The sequence below is a fragment of the Alternaria viburni genome (assembly GCF_023758015.1).
Source record: "Alternaria viburni strain BMP 2772 chromosome Unknown scaffold_15, whole genome shotgun sequence".
NCBI classification, from domain to species: Eukaryota; Fungi; Ascomycota; class Dothideomycetes; order Pleosporales; family Pleosporaceae; genus Alternaria; species Alternaria viburni.
The window spans coordinates 113,937-132,695 of NW_026055784.1; the positions used below are offsets into that span (position 1 = coordinate 113,937).

Sequence of the window (18,759 nt, forward strand, 5' to 3'; positions counted from 1 at the left end):
GAAAACAGGTACATTGCCGTTGCCGTCCTCGAGACTCGAAAGACTCATCGCCATACACGATAACCCCACACCACTTGATAACACGAGCTCGACCGAGGTGCTTGCCGCGATGGTTCGAGAGAGCGCAAGACTAAAGAAGAAGGCGGCTGACGAAGCTGCTGCTGCGAATACGACTCCGCAAGTTCTTCTCGTCAATCCCACTCTCCTAGCAAACTGGCCCGCTCATCCGACGACGCCAGCAGAGTTCAATGCATGGATGGTCGAAACCAAGGCTGCGCTGCTGAAATGGCTGAACGAAGCCGCTGCGCAGGCTCGAGATCCAGATATTAAGGATAAGATCGACCATTACGAGAAGGAAGCTAGGGAACGATGGCAACCATTCGAAGAGCAGACTGATGTAGAGACGGGCGAAATCCACGATCCAATACGGCGCGCGGTTATGGAAGAAGCTGTGATTGCAGAGAGGAAGAACTGCTCAGAACTACACAAAACACACGAGACATGGAGGAAATTTGTTGAGTATCGGCATGCGCTACAAGCTTGGGAGGACTTATTGTACTACCAAAATGTGTGGAATAGAAGGTATTATGTACCCGGGAAGATATACTCAGAAGACCCGAAAGGGAAAAAGGGCCCAGCATCACTAGAGACATCCAACGAGAAAGCCAAAGGAGAGGGCGACAAGCCAGGAGAAAAAGCCGCCAAAAAGCCCAAAGCCAAATCCAAATCTCAAGACGCCCCCGTGACAGGTACCCCAAAGCAAGAAAGCACGAACCGAACAGATATCAATTTCCACAACCAGCCCTTCGAGGGTATCTATAACGGTTGGGTATGGAACATAATCGCCCTGTACCAGCAAGCTCGTCTCGGTTATCGTAAGCGCATCCCCGCTGTTGTAGCCCCCCAGGATGCGCATCGATACTCTCAGCCGCCCCGTGGTACCATACCACAAAACACACCAAGCTATCAACATCGGCATCGCCACCTGGAAGAGCGATTTCCTCGCAGAAAAAGGCGACAGATTGATATCAACGAGGTCGAAGAACGGTGTCGCAGAAAAGCGGAGCGTAAGCTTGATATCCGACTCGAAAGAACCCGTAGGATGCAACCGATCACATGGAGCATCGACGAAAAAGCCTACGAAATCATGAAAGCCGAGAAGGAGAAGGAATTCATCATAAACCTACTGACCACAAATCTCCTACCCGAAGACCACAAAACCCACCACGGCAGTCTAGAAACAAGTTTCAACTGGCCCACATCCTTCGACACCCCCGTCTCCACCATCCTCAAGACCACAAAAACGCGAGACCACGTCTACGAACCTCTCAGCGACCCCGAGCACGACCCCTCCGACCCCAAAAGCAGAAAGAGGTTTCTGGGCTACAAGAAAGACGAAAACGGAGAGCGTATCAAGAAAATCGATAGCCGACCACACTACCAGCGCGAAACAATCATGCAAGAAGGACTCGTCTTCGAACACCAAATGCGCGCGGATGGCACAGTAAAAGGCCGGGACCGCAACGGCGAATGGATTGGAGATTGGGTACCGGGTCAGATAGCTACCCCCGTTTGGGTTTACGACGAAGACGGTGAGCGTATCCGTTTACCACCGCGATATGAATCGAGGAACAGATTTTCTACTTTCCTGGTCAAGGAATCTCATATTAGGGAGACGCGGCGCCAGCGACATGAAGATGCAGAAAGGGAGTATGAGTTATCGGATGATGAGGATGAGGGATGTGTGAAATCGAATGCCAACTTTTCGAGATCGGGGAACCTGAACCCCGATTTGTTGAGTAACCCTTGGGCTTCGAATTTTGATAGTGACGGAGAAGGCGAAGGTGTTGGCCATCCTGGTGATAGCGATGATGACGAGAGTGACGATGATGGAGACTTATTTGCGGAGTCGTATAGAGAATGCTCAGAGAGTCCTGCGACGAGGCAAGCGCGGTTGTTGTTGGAGGATCTGCGAGAGAGGTTTGGTGTGCTTGAGAGCTGGACTGTGGAAACTGTTAGGGATTTGCAACGGCATGGTGATGATGGTTCCGTGGTTGTTGGAGATGAAGAGATTATAGATTGGTATAAGAGCAACGCGGAGGGGTCGTAGGTCGTAGGTATGATTGAAGTTTGCTGTCTCCTTCAAGTTGGTGTTACCTGTGTCTTGTGAGCTCGACCAGACCTGATACTCGCCTTTCAGCAGCGCACGCCGAACGATGTAGTGAAAGACACGAATTGGTGGCGCTAATCCGTTGCGTGCTCGAAAACTCAAGGTAGCCACCGCGCATTGACCATCACAACAGTGAGTAGTCGATAACTATTTGCTACAAGTTAGCAACCACCTACAATCAACTCGATAAAGACACCCGCAACCCTTTGTCGCATTCTAAGCGCCTTACTTCAACACGAAGCGTCCGCCAAAGCTCTTCGCATAGCCATCATGAATGACATCATCCTACCAGATGCGGCGTCTCCAGAGCAAAGCCGCCCCCAGGACACGTTCACACCCACTCAAGGTGTTCCCAATGAAGCCGCGAGCACTCCAATGAGCATTGAAGATGCGGTGGCCACAGAAGAAAGCCGCCTCCAGGACGCATCTACACCCACTCAAGATGTTCCTGATGAAGCGGCGCGCACTTCGCGCAACATCGAAGATGCGGCGTCTCCAGAGGAAAGCATCCCCCGAGACACGTTCACACCCACCCAAGAAGTTCCCGATGAAGCAGCAAGCGCTGTCCGGAGCAGCGAAGACGCTGCGTATCCAGAAGAAAGCCATCCCCTGGACGCACCCGCACCCACTCAAGACATTCCCGATGAGGTAGTGCGCACTCCCTGGAGTGTTGATGAGCGCCTTTTCATCGAGTTGCAAGCCGGCTTTGCGCTCACCGCCGCCACCCTGCACATCTGTACAGTACTCCCGCCGACAGGCCAGAGCTACTACTACGTCTTTCGCCGGTTCTTCAGGGACGCCCAACAACACACCTCCGAGACCACACCCGACCAGAACACAAATGCAGTTCAGCGGAGCCAAGAAGATTACCTGCTCAAACAACAGGAGCTGGTACACTGGGCGCTGAATAAGACGGATGAATTGGCGCGGAAGGCGACGAAAACCGGAGAGTTCATGAGGGGTAAGATGTGGATCATCGAGCAGGCAGTCTTCGACGCGTATCGCAAGATCCGCGAAGACTACGGCCTCGATTTGCCGATCGAAGACCCGAGACAGACCAAGGAGATTCGCGAATTCCTGTATCGGATCGTTTGCGCAAGGTTCCCTAAGTCATTAGGACATAGTCCTACAAGCTCAGATGCAGACGAGAACCACGCCGCTACGGCGAATTCTGACGACGACATGTATGAAGGCTCAACCCTTAGCTCTCCGCCTGAAGACGAGTTTGAGAATACAGAGAGCGCTTCGCCGGCGGAGGAAGACGCGCCAGTCACAGAGGAGACTACACGACGGACAAGGACGAGGGCCAGGAAGCCTATCGCCCTCCCCGACGACAACAACGCACCCCCACCGGTCCGTCAGTCCGGTCGAAAAGTCCTTGTAACCGACAAAGCGAAAGAACCTCGGACAGGTACGAAACGCACCAGGCGGAGCACAGTGGTGGAAGAGGAGAATGAAGAGGAGAATGAGAATGGAGAAGAAGACGTCGAGGAAGAGGAAGAAGAGGCCGATGGTGGAGCGTCACCGAAGAAGCGCGCCAAGAAGGCCACCCAGAAGACCACTCAGAAGCCTGTAAAGCCGAAGACCAAGAAGGGCCACGGACCGAATCGCAAGCTGAACGATGCCTGGTCGCAAGCAGAGCGCGAGGTCATCATAGCGCTCTTCAACAAGATCATAGCCGAGAAGGGCCTGATCTATTGGGCGGAAAATATCAGTGCCCTCTTCTACGAAGCCACCGACGCGGTCAACGCACATAGGGCCCTAGACAAGACGACATATCCAGGTGACCCTCGTGGGATGGACGGTGTCCGCACTCAGGTCCACAAGAAGGCCGCTTATAAGCGCATCAAAGACCGAGCTGACGCGCTGAGGACTAGGAAGGCGGATCCGAAGAAGACGGTGACAGAGGCAGAGCTGAAGCCTCGGGACGTGTTCAAGGTGACGGATCTTGAGCCCGATAGCGGCAAGAAATGAGGACAAGGAGAGGAAGCTGGATGAAGAAGGTGGTGGTGCTACGATTTGTGGCTTTTGATGAATGGGTATAACATGGGTGATCTCGCGATACGTGTCCGTCGGGGTGACATCAAGGCAACGGCTTCCGCCGATGAGAAAGAAGACATGGACTGGATGTAGTGCTGCAGGTTAGAAAGCGTGTGAGTGACATCGCGAGATACAGATGCTCTGCGCTTCCTTTGTGTCGTCGCCCTTTCCTATAGCAATGGAAAGATGAAAGTTATATATCCGAATGTGCTGGTTGTGCTTACTGAGTGTCTTCACCACGCCCGCCAACTTATACGAATGGACAGCGTTTGCCTACGGAAATTGTGTCCGTCCACGAGGTTCGCGCGTATGTGCGATTATAGTCAGATAGTCAGTGTGTGTGAGGAGGTGATGATGTGACGATAGGAGACGAGAAAGCTAGGTGCCCCTTAATATATTATTATAATCCTAGTTTTATTTACTAAGGCGCTAGTCTAAAAGTAGATTTTTTTCTTTTATAATACTACTCTTTTATATAAATAGTAAATATTATAAAGCTATAAAATTAATTTATAATACTAGCTCTAACTACTTTAACTATCTTAAACTAGTTATATACTAAACTTAGTAAGTAGTATATTTACTAAACTTACTTTTTACTACTATACTTTTTTTAAAAACTTTTTTTTAAAAATTATTAGCTACTACTTAGTAGTAAGCTAAAAAAGTAGTATTTTAATTATAGCTACTTTTTATATATAAAAGTAAAAATAACTTAGTACTATAATATTAAAAACTTTACTTTAAAGTATAAATTAATTTTATACTATTATTAAGCTACTTAAATATATATAAAATTATTTTAGCTACTTTTATATTTTAATAAAGTAGCTATACTACTATTATTTTTAGTTTTTTAAATATTACTTTAAAAAAAGTAAGTAAGTAATAAAAAATTTTATACTATAGTAAAAAATTAAAATATAAATATAAAAATAATACTATAAAAGTATTAAAGAAGCTAAGAAATTAATAAATAATAAGCTAAGTGTTTATTATTATAATAATTTAATTATTTATTATTATAATAAAAAGTTTAAAAAAAAGTAGTAAAAGATATATATTTTATAAACTTACTAGTTAAGCTTTAACTCTAGTTTTATATAAGCTATTATAAAACTTATTATACTAACTTATTATAATAACTTATTATATATTTATTATAAAGTTATTTTTAGCTACTATAAGTATATATAAAAATAACTACTTTAAATAAATAACTTAGTAAACTACTATTACTAAATATTTTTTTCTCTAATATATATAACTAAAGTACTTTTATAAAAAGACCTCTTAGGCTTAAGCGCGAAAGATAGAGAAGAAAGCCAGGTGCTAAGGTGAGGCCGAGGTTTGCAGCTAGTGCGTCATGACGTCACCACCAACGCGTCAACACCGAGCAACTTCCTTCCCGAATCCAATACCTGCATAAGCCTCGCTCATCGCGTCGCAATGCATCCATACTCTTTATCTCCACCGAAGGAGCGGTCGAGATGTGTGCGACAGTGTGCACACAGAATGCCATCTCTGGGCAGTACTACTGCATCCATTCTAGCCTGAGCGTCGCTGATCTGACCCGTCGATTTCACGAGTCGTCCGCGCGACGAATACGCAAACAATAAGCATGCGGGCAGGGCTTGTGAATTGACATGCTGAAGAGGGTCATGCATCGATATCAAGACGCGTGAAAGGTATCGCGTGTCGCTTGCTGCTGGAAGCGCGTGAGCAAGGTCGATATCCTTCCGATTACAAAGACTGGTGTCATCGAATGAGTTACTGACAGACTATCGTTACTTCACAGTACCATGGCTTCAGAGGATCACTACAAACACGCAATATTACTCTACGCCCGTCTCAAGGCTGAAGCCGGCGACTACCCGCACTGGAATGGATTACACATCTACGACATGATCAAGGAGGGTGTTAGCGACGAACACATCAAAGCCGAGTGGAGTGGTACTGTGTTGATGTATCGAGACTCATCGGGCGGAGCGGCAGACGTCTTTTCGCGCTTGAGTCGTTTCGGTGTTACTCGTCATGGCATTGACCAAAATTTTGTCGCAGAATGGATGGAAGATGGAATGTCAGAACGAACCATCGCCTTGCAGTACCTTCTATCTCCACTGGAGCCAACTATCGAGGATGTAAAGGCATGCTTAGCTGAGCTCCAACGTCAAATGGGCCCTTGTCCATCGATGACAGAAGAGTATATCCGCAGATGCATGGAAGACCGTACCCTTGGCGAAGACCTTGCTATGGAGTATGCAAAGCGCCGACAAGAAGCGCAACTGGCAAATCAAACAGACGTTCCACACCCAATGTCCGACGAGGACTTGTGGTTCGAGCTACATTACGGTCTTCTATACGCTACCACGAAACTTCCGTCGGAGCCCGTCGTTTTGCGGCATCCACGGCACTCCGTGCATCAGTACAACATGTACTTTAACGACGGGTCTGGTATTGACGACGGTGTCTTCAACGCCAAGACAAGAAGATTGGTCAGAGACACGGTCATGAGGCTAGATTGGCGACTGGACCCATTCATTAAAGCAGGCGGTCATCCAATAGCCTTGCGAACAACCGTTACGTCGGATCATCTGGCCGCATACCGGAAGATACGTAAAGTCATCATAGGTGATGAGAGCAACACAGACGTGGAGAGTCATAGCGAGCGCTTGCAATTCCTCATGGACCTAGCGGCAAAGTTACATCCAAATCTAGCCTCACCGCCTATGCAGTCTACTGATGTGTTAGCACCAGTGGAAGCGTTCTCCAAAAGCCTCTGGACCGAAATGGAACGTCACGCCCTCTGGCGCGCCATCAACAGGTGGTGCAAGGATAATGGTGTAGATCAATTTGAATCAGGCAACATAGGCATAGTCACATGTCAGACTTTTGCTGACGATATCAAAGCAGATTGCGCGATTAGAGGTAGAGGATCAGAGCGCAGTGCAGAGAGCGTCCAAAGCCAAGTAAAAGACGCGATACGGAGGAACAAGACGAGAGCGAACAAGCCGATCACGGAGCTGGCCTTGCGTGCAAAGGCAATGAAAAAGAAACTCAATGACAAAGGCGTCGACTCTGTCCCAAAGAGCGAAAGGTTTCCGAAAGCAGCCATTGATATCCCAGGGGATGATGAGTCGGACACTGATAAGATAGGTTCTGCAAGTGTTCAGGATGAAGGAGGTGCTTGGATGAGGTCAACTAGAGGTTAGCTACAATGAAGCCTAGCCCTCTCTCATGACCTAGATCTGGATTTGATGGGTGAGTCTGATAGTGTTATGCCGAGCAAATTACGAGGATGCCGCGAACAGTGTAAGATGGTGGCAACGTAGTGGCAGGACAAGCAATCTTCCTGTGGCTCCGCACGATTGTTCGAGCCCAGCGTGACCTAATAATATCATCCGCTTGATACCGTCCCTTACAAACACCCTGGCGTATAAAGCAGTAGGCCAGTATGGCGTTACCTTCGATCAATACACGGAGTTTATCACCATGACCGACAACCTCGATACTTCAGCCGCCCCGCCCGCCGAATGGAACGCAGATCAGCGCTCCTGGATTCAACTCTACTACAAGCTACTTTTGGAAACCATACGCCGATACCCAACTTTCCCGGTCTGCACTAGTGATAACGTAGCTGCAATTGCTCATCGAATGTTCTACCGCAGCCCTGAAGAGAGGCAAAATGGCATCCATCTACACTCTGTAGAAGACGAAGCGATCTACAAGGCCTCGTTTATTCGCTACCGGAACGCCGCGATGCCGAATCTACTGTCCCAAGTTGTGCAACTCTGCACCGAAACTACCGAGTTGGACTCTCGTTGCAGCGTACCTCAGGTCTTCATCAACAGGCCCATGCTAGACGAATACATCAGGATCAGCGGGACGTATGCAGGTGGCCTAGAAACCGATACTCCACAGCCTTGGGAGTCGCAGACTGCTCTCTGGGAGTTCATCTCAAAGGCAGTAAGCGAGAAGTTCATTCATCGTGGGGTTCTGCGCAGCCAGGATACTGTTGTGCAGTCGTTCGATCGAGTCACTCTGGGCAGCGGAAATTTCCCAACACCGCCCTCCGACGACGAGCGCGCAGAGTTGATGCTGTTTCAGCGACTCATTCAGCGTCGACTGGCTAGAGCTGACGATGACGATCCATCGATGGCATAGCGTAGGGGGCATAGTGACTTGATCCATGTGGACACCGGATATGCTGTGGTCTCGTTTCAGCATCTCGCACGGAAAGAAGTTCGATCTCAGGCAATTCGTACACCATATCTGCTTCATAGTCGTCCAAAATATTGCTTTTGTGACCCAATACTGTGCACGCAACGAGTTTTCAGTCCTCTCATAGGGCCGGATCCCCACATGATTTAGATATGTGCATTCTATTTAGGAGCGAAATGGAAGCTGACTGTGTGATCCTTTTTGGAGCATTGGGTCTCGAAGCGTGTACATTAAACGCTCCTGCAGGTCAGAGATGACGACTTCACGACGTTCAACTTATCCAGTAGGCTGCATCTTTCCACGTCGCACCCGATGACGCACCTGTGCCGTGCCGGTAAAAACAAAGTACCAGATTTCCATTGTGGAGAATCACCTTCGCGCACGGGCAGCCTTTGCGCTGACATACGCCGCAAGCTTCGCATTCGCCAGTCTGCTTCGCATTCTTTGACACACTGCCTCTTGCAATCACGATACTCTGCACGCATCCTCTTCCCGCGTTCGCCAGCCGGTTACTCCCCCTGACCATATTAGCATAGGTATTATGGTGGATGGCCTCAGTTGAGTCATATTCGGCGTCGTTGCGTGCACTGAAATAGTATTGAAAGCTTTCTTCGACTTCCTTTTGGGCGTTGGGGAACAGCTCGTCGAGCGTATGATAGCTGACTTCGCCTGCTCCCGAGACGCAGAATAACCAAGGTATTTCCTCAGCAGAGGAAACAAGAGGCTTAATCTGGATGGAGGGCGACGTTTTCTTCCGCTTGCTCGATCGCTGGGTCCGTGATTGGTCTTGCGCGATTTCGTGCGACGGCTCTCGAACGCTACATGTACGTGCAATTTCGGCTCCGTTGAGGGCTGTGCATCATGTTAGCGCTTGTTCATCATTGGGCCCAGTAGAAGGATGCGCTACTCACTGTCTTGGTCTTGGCTGAATTGCGAGCCATTAGAGTCATGCAATGGTGTCGGAAAAGCCTCATGGTTTTGGCTACGACTACCATGCGAGCGTTCTGTTGGCTCCAGCCTCGAAGATGGCGGTACCCAAGACGAGAAACCATCCGCTTCTCCGCTGTGAGTAGACTGCGACATGATTGGGAGCGGCGACCTCGTCATTCTACATCCTCCCGGCTTGGGAATGGCGTCATAGAAAATCTGATACTGCTTTTCTGAGTCGAGGAGCTGCCTCTTGGTGTCAGAAAGCTGTCTTTGCGTGTGCACTCTCTCTGTCTGTTCTTCCTTGGCAGTTGTGCGAGCAGCACACAGTTCCTCGTGGAGACGACTAGCGATGATCTTGTGCTCCTCTTTAATCCTTGCTATCTCCGCAGCGTGCTCTAGATTGCTGGTCCGCAGCTGTTCCTCTGCTTTGAAGAATGCGATACGCAATCCCGACTGTGCGGCGTCCCCGTCGGGGTCGGGGTCGTTCTTGGGTCGTACAGCTGCTGTAGATAGATCATTAGTCTTCGTGCTTAAGACGAGTTCACACTTCTGGAATGAAGTGCTGTTGCCTTTGTTCTCTTTGGATACTCACCTGTAGAATAGAGTTGTTCCTCAAGTTGGGCGATCATGGTATCTTTCGCCTTGCATTCATCGCAAAGCTCTTGTTCCTTCAAGGCTGTGATGTTCTCTTTGAGGGCATCGTTTTCCTCCCATAGCCGTCCGATTTTGACGTACAGGTCGTTCAGTTTTCGCTTTTGTTCGCAAACGGGAGTAGTGACTTCTGGGGTAAGTTCACGGGCTTCGGAATCCTTGCGCGTATCACTGGATTGAGTGTCGCAATGCTGATGAGCAGCTTGCCCATCGAGGAGGCTTGGACGCGACATCTCTCACATCCGGGACGATGGGAATTGGGCGAGATCGGAGAGACAGGATGAGGAGTGACAAGGGTGTGGAGGGCGCGGTGGGGTCGCGACGCGTGCGCTTCAGGAAAGAGCAAACGAGCTTAGTCACGTGAGTGTTAGTCAGCGCAGAGTCAGAAACAGTGCATGGACGAACTGTGGCCTGGTCGATGGTATATGTAAATAAGAATAGTCGAGGATGCAATACTAATGACTTGTTTTGCTCGATTCATGTTCCAATAGTACTATCATGAACTACCATAGCTTCCATGCGCTCCGTGCTTCAACAGTACCGTTGCAAGGAACTGCCGTGCCGTTGCTTGGGCTTACAACACCCTTGCTCTGGATTCCAGTACCCTCGCTCGTGCTATCTGTACCGTTGCTCGGGCTTCCAGCGGTAGTCACCCTGCCTAAAGATGGACGTGCGAAGTCAGCAAATGTATCACAACAGTTCGTACATGGATACTACTTGCTGTTACCATTGAACGCAAGTAGGTTCACCGAACCCATAGGATCCGTCACAACATTGGGCGTAGCTAGCGCATACACCCTCGCCTTAACATCGGCAGCAGTCGATGGTCCTTCAAGACCACGCAGATACGAGACCAAGCCCGCTACGTGAGGAGATGCCATAGAAGTACCGGTCAGCGTCCTCGTCTCTGTGTCGCCCAAATTGGATGCGGATACAATGTTCGTTCCAGCAGCAAAGATGTCGACCGCAGCGCCGTAGTTGGAGCCTCCACCGCCGCTGTGCCTCTTGTTGGTGATTTCGATGTTTCCAACACAGATGACTTCAGGGGAGCGAGCTGGCGAGCTGTTGATAGCAGGGGAATCCTCATTTCCTGCCGATGTCACGACGAGAACGCCTTTCTTCCATGCTGCAGTGATGGCGGCATCCCATGTTGTTGACGCGGAAGAGCCAAGCGAGACGTTGATGACGGCGGTGTTTTGGCGGCCCTTGGAAACGATGTCGTTGACTGTCCAGTCAAATCCGGCGAAGACATCTGATGCGCTGCCAGTGTCACTGTCCAAAACCTTCACGCCGATGATGTTGGTCTTCTTAGCAACGCCGTACTTGGCGCCACCCACGGTTCCAGCTACATGCCTAGAACTTGTCAGGATGTGAAAATGAATGTTCTAGCGAGTGCGACTTACGTTCCGTGGCCTTCGTTGTCGGCGTCGGCGGTGCCTCTCACGGCATTGTAGCCCCAAGTTGCTCGTCCCTCGAAGTCGCTATGAGTGATACGAACACCAGTGTCTTAAAGATAACGTCAATATCAAGTCAATATTGTCATCAATTTCGTGACTTACCCATAACGTAGGAGAAGGTGCCTTTGCCCGCAGTGTCATCATACACGTATGAAGTGGCTCCTGGCTTGCGGGAAGAGATGCTGGCTAGACCCCACGGTGCGTTCGCTTGAGTCACCACCGCGTTGATCCTGACGATGAAGTCCGGTTCAATGGTGAGGACCTCAGGGAGAGCCTTCAGCTCTTCAACGGTAGCCTCATCGAACGACCCAGCGTAGGCTTTGAAGTCGCCAAACCCGTACTCGCGGTCCACTGGAGCACCAACGGGACCATCGTCGCCTCGTCGAGCCAGATTGCGGGCATGTATACTGCGCACAGTGTTGTGATGGGCTGCGATGGATGCAACGTCGGTATCAGGCTTCAGCTGAACGATGTATTTTCCGGGGATGATCTCATTTGCTGGGGGCGCCACGACGGGAGCAGCTTGGGCCAGGAAAGGGGCTGCAGCTGCAGCGAGCGCGGTAATGCGGGTGAAGAACTGCATTTTGCCTGTGGATCGTGGGTGCGGCGCGTGGAAATCAAGGTCGATTTGCCTTCTACTGCTGGACTACGTGCGCTTTTTGACTTGCACCATCTTCGTAGCATAGGTTACGATACGACTAATCGTTAATCCAAGCATCGCGCTTTTCTTGACTACTGCCTGTTTGGGCACAGCTCCCGTAATGCAATTCGTATAAGAGGCGATGCCGGTAGCGGTAGATGAGAATCTTCCGACTCATGGTCGGCCAAGACGGTCGCGCCAGGGGTAATTTTGGAAACGGGATGGGAAGCAACCCTGTTCTTCCGGCCAGCGCTTTCCAATTCGAGCGTGACTACCGGGCGCGAAGCGATGAACACGGGATCCGGATTCGTATTCTGTGGATAGATCCCACATCGGAATGCACTCCGCAAAATCGGGCCTTGTAGAATCAATGCCATTGTTCGCGACAACAGAACAGGCAGGTTCCAAGAGTCTGTATATTGCGAAAGGCTCGAAAATATGGGGAGAGATAAGAATCAGTCTGGGCAATAGAGCACTATCAAGGGTAAACAGCAGTAGATGATGCAGAACGCTGTTCAGAGTGGTGGATTCTTCGGAGAGAACAGTCTGCGGTGCATCTGGAGCCGTATTGCATCAGCCCAACAGACGCAAAGAGGAGACTATCCAGTCAAGAGATAACAACGTGAACTATTGACGACTTGAGTTGCGTGATGATCTCGTACTGGAAGAATCCGCTGGGCGGGCGGTCCCGAGATCGTGAGCGGCTTGCGGCAGATATCGGCGCGACTACGGAAGTAGATAGCAGAGACTATCAGTCCAATCCATCGAGCGGGTTGATGATCTGATACCGAACAATCGCTGTTTCGTGCCATCTGTATTAGCTGGCCCGCGATCGGCTGATTGTGGTCGACGCATAATGTGTGTAGATGATGGGCATGCGGGTGAAAAGGAGTAGCGAGGAAGCCGCTCCGGTCGAGAACAGGCTAGACTGGTTGCGCTAGATGACTCAGCAACTTCCGAGGTCCCTCGCGCCAGGATGGCGTGTCGGAGCTGTTGCAAACTTCAACACCAGAGAACAATCGTCACGCGTCGTGGGGGACTGCATCAACCTGCATATTTACATGTTTTCGCTGAGATGCCATGGTAGCTTGCGACAGCGCTTAAAGAACAGATAGAACAAATGGACTACATAGGTATACAAGAAGTCCAATTCCCTTCCACCTGTTGACATTAATTCGCCTCTACGCTATGTCATTGGGCGTATAACCTTCGTCTTCTAGGCAAAACGCTGATGACAATGGCGAAATCTTCCATCTCTACCTGGGCCGAAATCTTGCTGACTCCTTCTCATCCCATTCCGCCTCTAACAAAAGAACAAGTTCTAGTCATCCTCTTCAACTACTTCTTCCTCCTCATCATCGCCAAACTCAAAGATCATGTCAACTTCGCGGCCGAGGTCCTCATCGTCGTCAACCGTCTCATCGACTTCCTTGGCAGTATATGCTTCATTACGAGCATCCATCTCGGCCTTGGTAAGATGCGCGTCTCGTCCAGGTTGTATCCTGCCTTTGGCACTAAGCCTGGGACGTTTGTCAGACTTGCGCGGGGAAGAGGGCAACAAATCGTCGTCCTCGCCATCTTCGTCCGAGCCAGAGTCAACGGAAGTCTCGTCGTCGGAATCAAGCTTACGCTTCTTGCCGGATTTGTTGTGTTCGGACGGTTTCTGCGGCTTCGCCTTTGCCAAGAAGTCGGCAACGTCGATAGCCTGATCAGGATAGCGCTCGTCGTCCGGGATGGTTTCACCAGCTTCAATACGCGCAGCCAGCTTCTGGCCCTCGATGGATAGCATGCCCAAGGGCTCGTTGGGTTTATTGGTGATCTGCTGTCTTGCCCAACCACTGACCGAGTCAACTGAACGCAGAAACCCTGTCTTTGCCACAAGAGTAGCCTGGAGATCCTCTCTCCCACTCTCCATAACCCGAGGCAGGAGCTTGTCCACGCCGTTCTTCTTGACCCAAGTGTTCACCCACTCGTAAACGATGGCACGCTCATCATCGGTCCAGGGATCGCGCATTTTGGTTGTCTCACCAGTGTCACGATTGCGCCACTGCGAGAGCTTCTTGCGGTACTTCAAGACCCATGCATCGTCGTTAAGGTCAATTTGATCAAGATGGTCGAGGTCGACGAGGTGTTCGTGGATGTACGCGTTTGTGGCTGTGTCAAAGACCATGAACTTGAAGGTAGGTGCCCAGCTTGTCTCGCCGCGCGTCCAGGTTTCTCCATCATCTGAAGTCACCCAAGACGTGTCTCTCCGCTTGTTCGGGATGGTGGCGATAGCGGGGTCCGGAATGAGATACTTGGGACGGGTTTTGTCGCGCCACATCCCGGTCAGCTCCTGCTCAGTGTACTTGATGGCGATTTCCGGAATGACGTCCAGCTGTGCGAAGACCCTTCCTAGCGGAGTGGTGACACGATGGTGTACCCGAATACAATCGCGCTTGTTCATCACGCGTATGAACTCCTCCGCATCTAGACGAGCCGTCTGATTGAAGACCGGTTTAGGTCGCTTGTGCTGCCAGTTATCGAAGTCGTACTGGAGCACGTATATCGATTCGAACAAGGCTTTCATCTTACTGAACTTCGTCGGGTTCGTCCAAGGGTCGACATCGGGGTCGAGACCCTTCTTCCTGGCCTTCTCCACCAACGCACCGTACAAGGTCACCAAGTCCTTACTCAAGAAGAGCTGCGAGAGCGATTGGTGTTCTGGATTTATGTCGCCATGCACGCGGTTCTTGCGCTCGGTGTTTAGGTTCGCATGCGACTGCTTCTTGATCGCCGCTGTCAAATTCGGGACGAGCTGGTCGCACAGGTTCTCGTATTGCCGAAGCCGCTCGGAACCATTACTTTTGGCGGACCAGTGTGTCGCGACGCCGTCTTCGGTGACATCTCCAGCCAGGAAGGCGTCGAGCTGTCGAACTTGGGCCGGAATGTCTAGGTCAACCACCGGCTGCGAGGGATGTCGCGTCAACGCCAGCAGTGTTGAATATGTCAGGAGAATGTGTAGTTCCTCTTGGTTCAAAGGTACGTTCGATGCTGCCAGTGAGGCCTTCGTCTCATCTTCGTCGTCGCGATTTAGCGCAGTGTCTTCGGCAGGCGCGCGCTCACTAACGCGGTCACCTCCCGCGATGGTGGGCGCGATCGACATGTCTGATGTGCAAACCGTCAGCGTCGTTTCCAGATATGATAACAGCTGGCAGTTCGAAACGCACAAACTTCATCCATGTTGTTGGCGCTGGCCCCAGTCGCTGGCTGCATCACATCAAGCCGCTCGTCTTTGTCACTCGTCATTGTATTTGCTATCCGTGTTTGCAAATAGACCCGCCAATGTCTCAATGACATCCAGGATGGTACCTGCGTAAAGCTTGACTTGGATGGCAGATCATCTGGTGGCAGTCTGTGCGTGAAGAGCCTTGGCAGTCGAGGTGAAGAAGTCTTGCGAGTGAGCAAATTATCAATCAGCAGAACGAGGACTTAATGACGCCATAGCAAACGGTGTGTCATTCACTTCCAATTAACGGATATCCTGTCAATCGATGGAATGGTGTGTAAGTCTTTGATGTAGTTCTCATATGGTCTCTCAATACATGAACAGTGCATAGTACATCGGCTAGTTTAGTCGACGAGCTCGGCAAAGAGACGAAACCAGTGACGACGACGATTGTGTAGTTGACAACGCATTTAGTTGTCATTGAGGCGCAAGGCATGTGCCGTATCGAGCTGTTGTGAGAGATCCAGCAACAAACGGCAGCATTTGAAATACTTTGTGTTTATGTGATTACGGGTCACAACACAGAAGAGATCGACTTGCTCCACGCTATCGTATACGGATACATAGACGCAATAAAAGCTTTTATTGACTTCACAGATCTCTGTGACGACCGCATACAACCCATCATGATGGCCTGAAACTTCCCAACTCACCCATCGCGAGGCGGGAATCGTGAATCCCAGTGCTCTCCGTATGTTCCAAAGAGATATCTAAGACGTCTCTCAAAGCCTTCAACCGTGAATGTAGCATTACCTGGCGTGATGACGTACCTCCAAGGTCCTTCGTGCATGACCGCGAAGGTGTCGCCGCTATCGTTCTTGACATGTGAAGCGGAATAAGCCGGATTAACGACGACATAAATGTGGATACCAAGCTTGTGAAGGCGTCTGAGCAGCTTGAAGAGAATGCGCAGAACGCGTCGCACTTTCCGGAGGGTTTGAGCCTTTGTACCGTGACCGGTCTCGATGATAAGGATAATTTTGGCGCCTTTGCTGAGTCTGCACAGTTCCTCGAGGCGAGTGAGAACAACCTCCCGGTTTTCCAAATGGTGCTCTGTCACCACCAAACTCAACCGTCCTATTTTGGAAGTAAGATCGAGGGCACCGCGCTCGTCGACTGCGTAGTGCTCGAAGACCTTGCCCAGTAGCTCGTATCGAGCGCGAAAATCGAAACGAGCGTCTTGATTTATCAGCTCACGTATGATGTCCATGTGCAGTCCGATACCAGTGTATTGCTCCTCGAAAGCGTGTCGTAGAGTCGAGAGGCCGTTGACAAAAGAGATCCTGTTGTCCTTGCTGGAGAGGAAAGAGACAGAGCTTTCGGTCAAAAGATGCCGAGCAACGATGTCGCGTAGTTCCTGCGGTAGTCGTTGATGGACAGCTTCGCAAAAAGGGCGACAGAGAGCCTTGGCCTGAGCCTCTATCTGATCGGTGAAGCTCGTCCGTGCCAGGCGTAGATCTCCTCTCGCTCTTCTCAGCGCTTGCTTCTCTCGAATGAGCCTTGCTTTGGGGTTCGCTCTCTTCATCCGGTCAAGTTTGGCCGCCTTGTCATCGTAGGTTTCGCTAAGCGTACGAATCGAGTTGAGGGTCCTGGCAATTGTCAGTCTCGTGCACGTATTGAGCAGGATCAAGCCTACCTTTTCGCTTCAATACACCAATTACTGGAGTTCACGACACCGATGGTGGTCATAACGGCGTTTTGTAAGGAGGTGCTGGTGTAAGCCTTGCTCGTCGATCTGATGAAAGGGAAGGATAAGTGGATGTTCGTGGTGATGCACACAAAGTCGTGATAGGTTCAGTGAGCGAAGGGAAGAGGTTCGCGGCGGTGGCTTAACGCGACAAAGTAATAGCTGCGGTTGCGATGAAGCGCGACGAAGTTTGGTGGTCGTTGTTGATTGCGCACTAGATAGCGCAAACGGACGCCGGGGCAGTCACGGCCCTGTCACCACGTGGATGACGCGTGACGAGAGATACGGTTTAGCCAAGCATAACAACAACGGCGCGCATTACAACCTGGAATCCTTTGACTTTGTTGACCTCCATTGCATGTCAGCTGGAAGCCGAAGGCTAGATAAGGGTTGGGCACTCACCGCCAAGCCATGCCTGTGACGTTCACAGGCATGCAGTTTGTTTCCTGCTCCAACGCATCCGTCTCTTCTAGACAATACTGAAATTCGTCTACCAAGCCGCGGTGATCTCCAAAACCAGCAATGCTGGCACCGACCACATAGCCGGCCTTTCTCAACCGACACAGACACTCAATCATGGGGGCAGTACCCTCCAAGAGGAGAGCATCTTGACCATTATCGGGCATCGCCGAGGTATCCATATAGTCAAGAAGAATGAGTATCGACGCACCGGTTCGCAACTGAAACAGTAGCTCGAGATCTCGGATTTGTTCTTCCCAGCTTCGAGGAGAATACATTCGAAAGAGTATATTACCAGGACGGTCTTTCTTCGGGTCGAACGCTAGAAAATCTGGAGATACGACGATACAGATCTTCGTAATGAGCTTGAAACGCGAGGTGTGCATAGAAGGGGCATTCTCGTCAAGAAAGCGCCTCAAATTCACGAGGTGCCACCGTACATTGAAGGTATTTGCGCGGTACCAGACGGCCATCATTCTCGCTAGCATGGCCTTGCCGACATACTCGACCTTCCAGTAATGTGCGGGTGGATGATACTGGTCATAAGCATAAATGGGCTCGCAAGTCCCACCCGCTGCCACGCCCGTGCGACTGTGGCCTATGACGCGTTCAATGATCATGTCACACAACTCTGGGGGCAGAGAAACGAGGATCTTTTGGCACATGTACCTGCATGACGCTCTTCCATAGGTATCGAAGATTTTTAATTCTCGTATAGCTCGCTCGGCAGTCCTATGTTTCCCAGAGACATATTGCGTTCTGATACGCTGACGGGCGCTGGTAATTTGCGTTAACGTGAGCCCGGATGGACGAGGGTTATCTCGACTTACGCAACAGCCTTTCGATACAGCTTCAACACTTCTTTGGCAGTTGTTTCTTTACGCATGACGTTTTTGTATTCTTGTGATAATGATCTGTTTAGGATGAGGAGGGATTGACGCAAGGACGACTTGACATCGTGCGGGGCTAGGCAGCAGCGCGGGATTCTAGATAGCGTCTTGGCACTGTAACACGCATGCGCGGGGCGTAAATGCCATCCCGTTTGGATCATGACATTGGCAGCGTGAAGTAGTAGGTGGTGTGCGTCTCCTATTCATCGTCAGCCGAGAGCCTACTGCTATGTTCAACCGGACACTTACAGCCACACCAGATTTGAGCCATACCCAGTGGAAAAGCAACTTCGCGTGTCATCGGTCGACCTTTCCGAAACCGAGTCATAGAGTGAGCCGTTGTTCG

At 50.5% G+C, this 18,759-nt stretch overlaps 7 protein-coding genes across 7 annotated transcripts; 3 read left to right on the forward strand and 4 right to left on the reverse strand.

Moving 5' to 3' along the window:
* Positions 1-109: 109 nt before the first annotated feature.
* J4E79_007052 (uncharacterized protein) lies at positions 110-2,110 on the forward strand (the record flags this gene model as incomplete). Its single annotated transcript, XM_049355920.1, has 1 exon — positions 110-2,110. One exon carries the CDS (start codon positions 110-112, stop codon positions 2,108-2,110), a length of 2,001 nt encoding a protein of 666 aa, XP_049209374.1.
* Positions 2,111-2,440: 330 nt separating this feature from the next.
* J4E79_007053 (uncharacterized protein) lies at positions 2,441-4,144 on the forward strand (the record flags this gene model as incomplete). Its single annotated transcript, XM_049355921.1, has 1 exon — positions 2,441-4,144. One exon carries the CDS (start codon positions 2,441-2,443, stop codon positions 4,142-4,144), a length of 1,704 nt encoding a protein of 567 aa, XP_049209375.1.
* A 1,868-nt stretch (positions 4,145-6,012) lies between these two features.
* On the forward strand, positions 6,013-8,374 carry J4E79_007054 (uncharacterized protein; the record flags this gene model as incomplete). The annotated part of the gene is made up of 2 exons (XM_049355922.1): positions 6,013-7,393; positions 7,659-8,374. The coding sequence occupies 2 exons, from the start codon at positions 6,013-6,015 to the stop codon at positions 8,372-8,374; spliced, it is 2,097 nt and encodes a 698-aa protein (XP_049209376.1).
* A 782-nt stretch (positions 8,375-9,156) lies between these two features.
* J4E79_007055 (uncharacterized protein) lies at positions 9,157-10,245 on the reverse strand (the record flags this gene model as incomplete). The annotated part of the gene is made up of 4 exons (XM_049355923.1): positions 9,157-9,200; positions 9,260-9,283; positions 9,544-9,861; positions 9,954-10,245. The coding sequence occupies 4 exons, from the start codon at positions 10,243-10,245 to the stop codon at positions 9,157-9,159; spliced, it is 678 nt and encodes a 225-aa protein (XP_049209377.1).
* A 480-nt stretch (positions 10,246-10,725) lies between these two features.
* J4E79_007056 (uncharacterized protein) lies at positions 10,726-12,052 on the reverse strand (the record flags this gene model as incomplete). The annotated part of the gene is made up of 3 exons (XM_049355924.1): positions 10,726-11,365; positions 11,416-11,518; positions 11,572-12,052. The coding sequence occupies 3 exons, from the start codon at positions 12,050-12,052 to the stop codon at positions 10,726-10,728; spliced, it is 1,224 nt and encodes a 407-aa protein (XP_049209378.1).
* A 1,378-nt stretch (positions 12,053-13,430) lies between these two features.
* On the reverse strand, positions 13,431-15,254 carry J4E79_007057 (uncharacterized protein; the record flags this gene model as incomplete). Its single annotated transcript, XM_049355925.1, has 1 exon — positions 13,431-15,254. One exon carries the CDS (start codon positions 15,252-15,254, stop codon positions 13,431-13,433), a length of 1,824 nt encoding a protein of 607 aa, XP_049209379.1.
* Positions 15,255-16,026: 772 nt separating this feature from the next.
* J4E79_007058 (uncharacterized protein) lies at positions 16,027-17,066 on the reverse strand (the record flags this gene model as incomplete). The annotated part of the gene is made up of 2 exons (XM_049355926.1): positions 16,027-16,966; positions 17,014-17,066. The coding sequence occupies 2 exons, from the start codon at positions 17,064-17,066 to the stop codon at positions 16,027-16,029; spliced, it is 993 nt and encodes a 330-aa protein (XP_049209380.1).
* Positions 17,067-18,759: the final 1,693 nt, after the last annotated feature.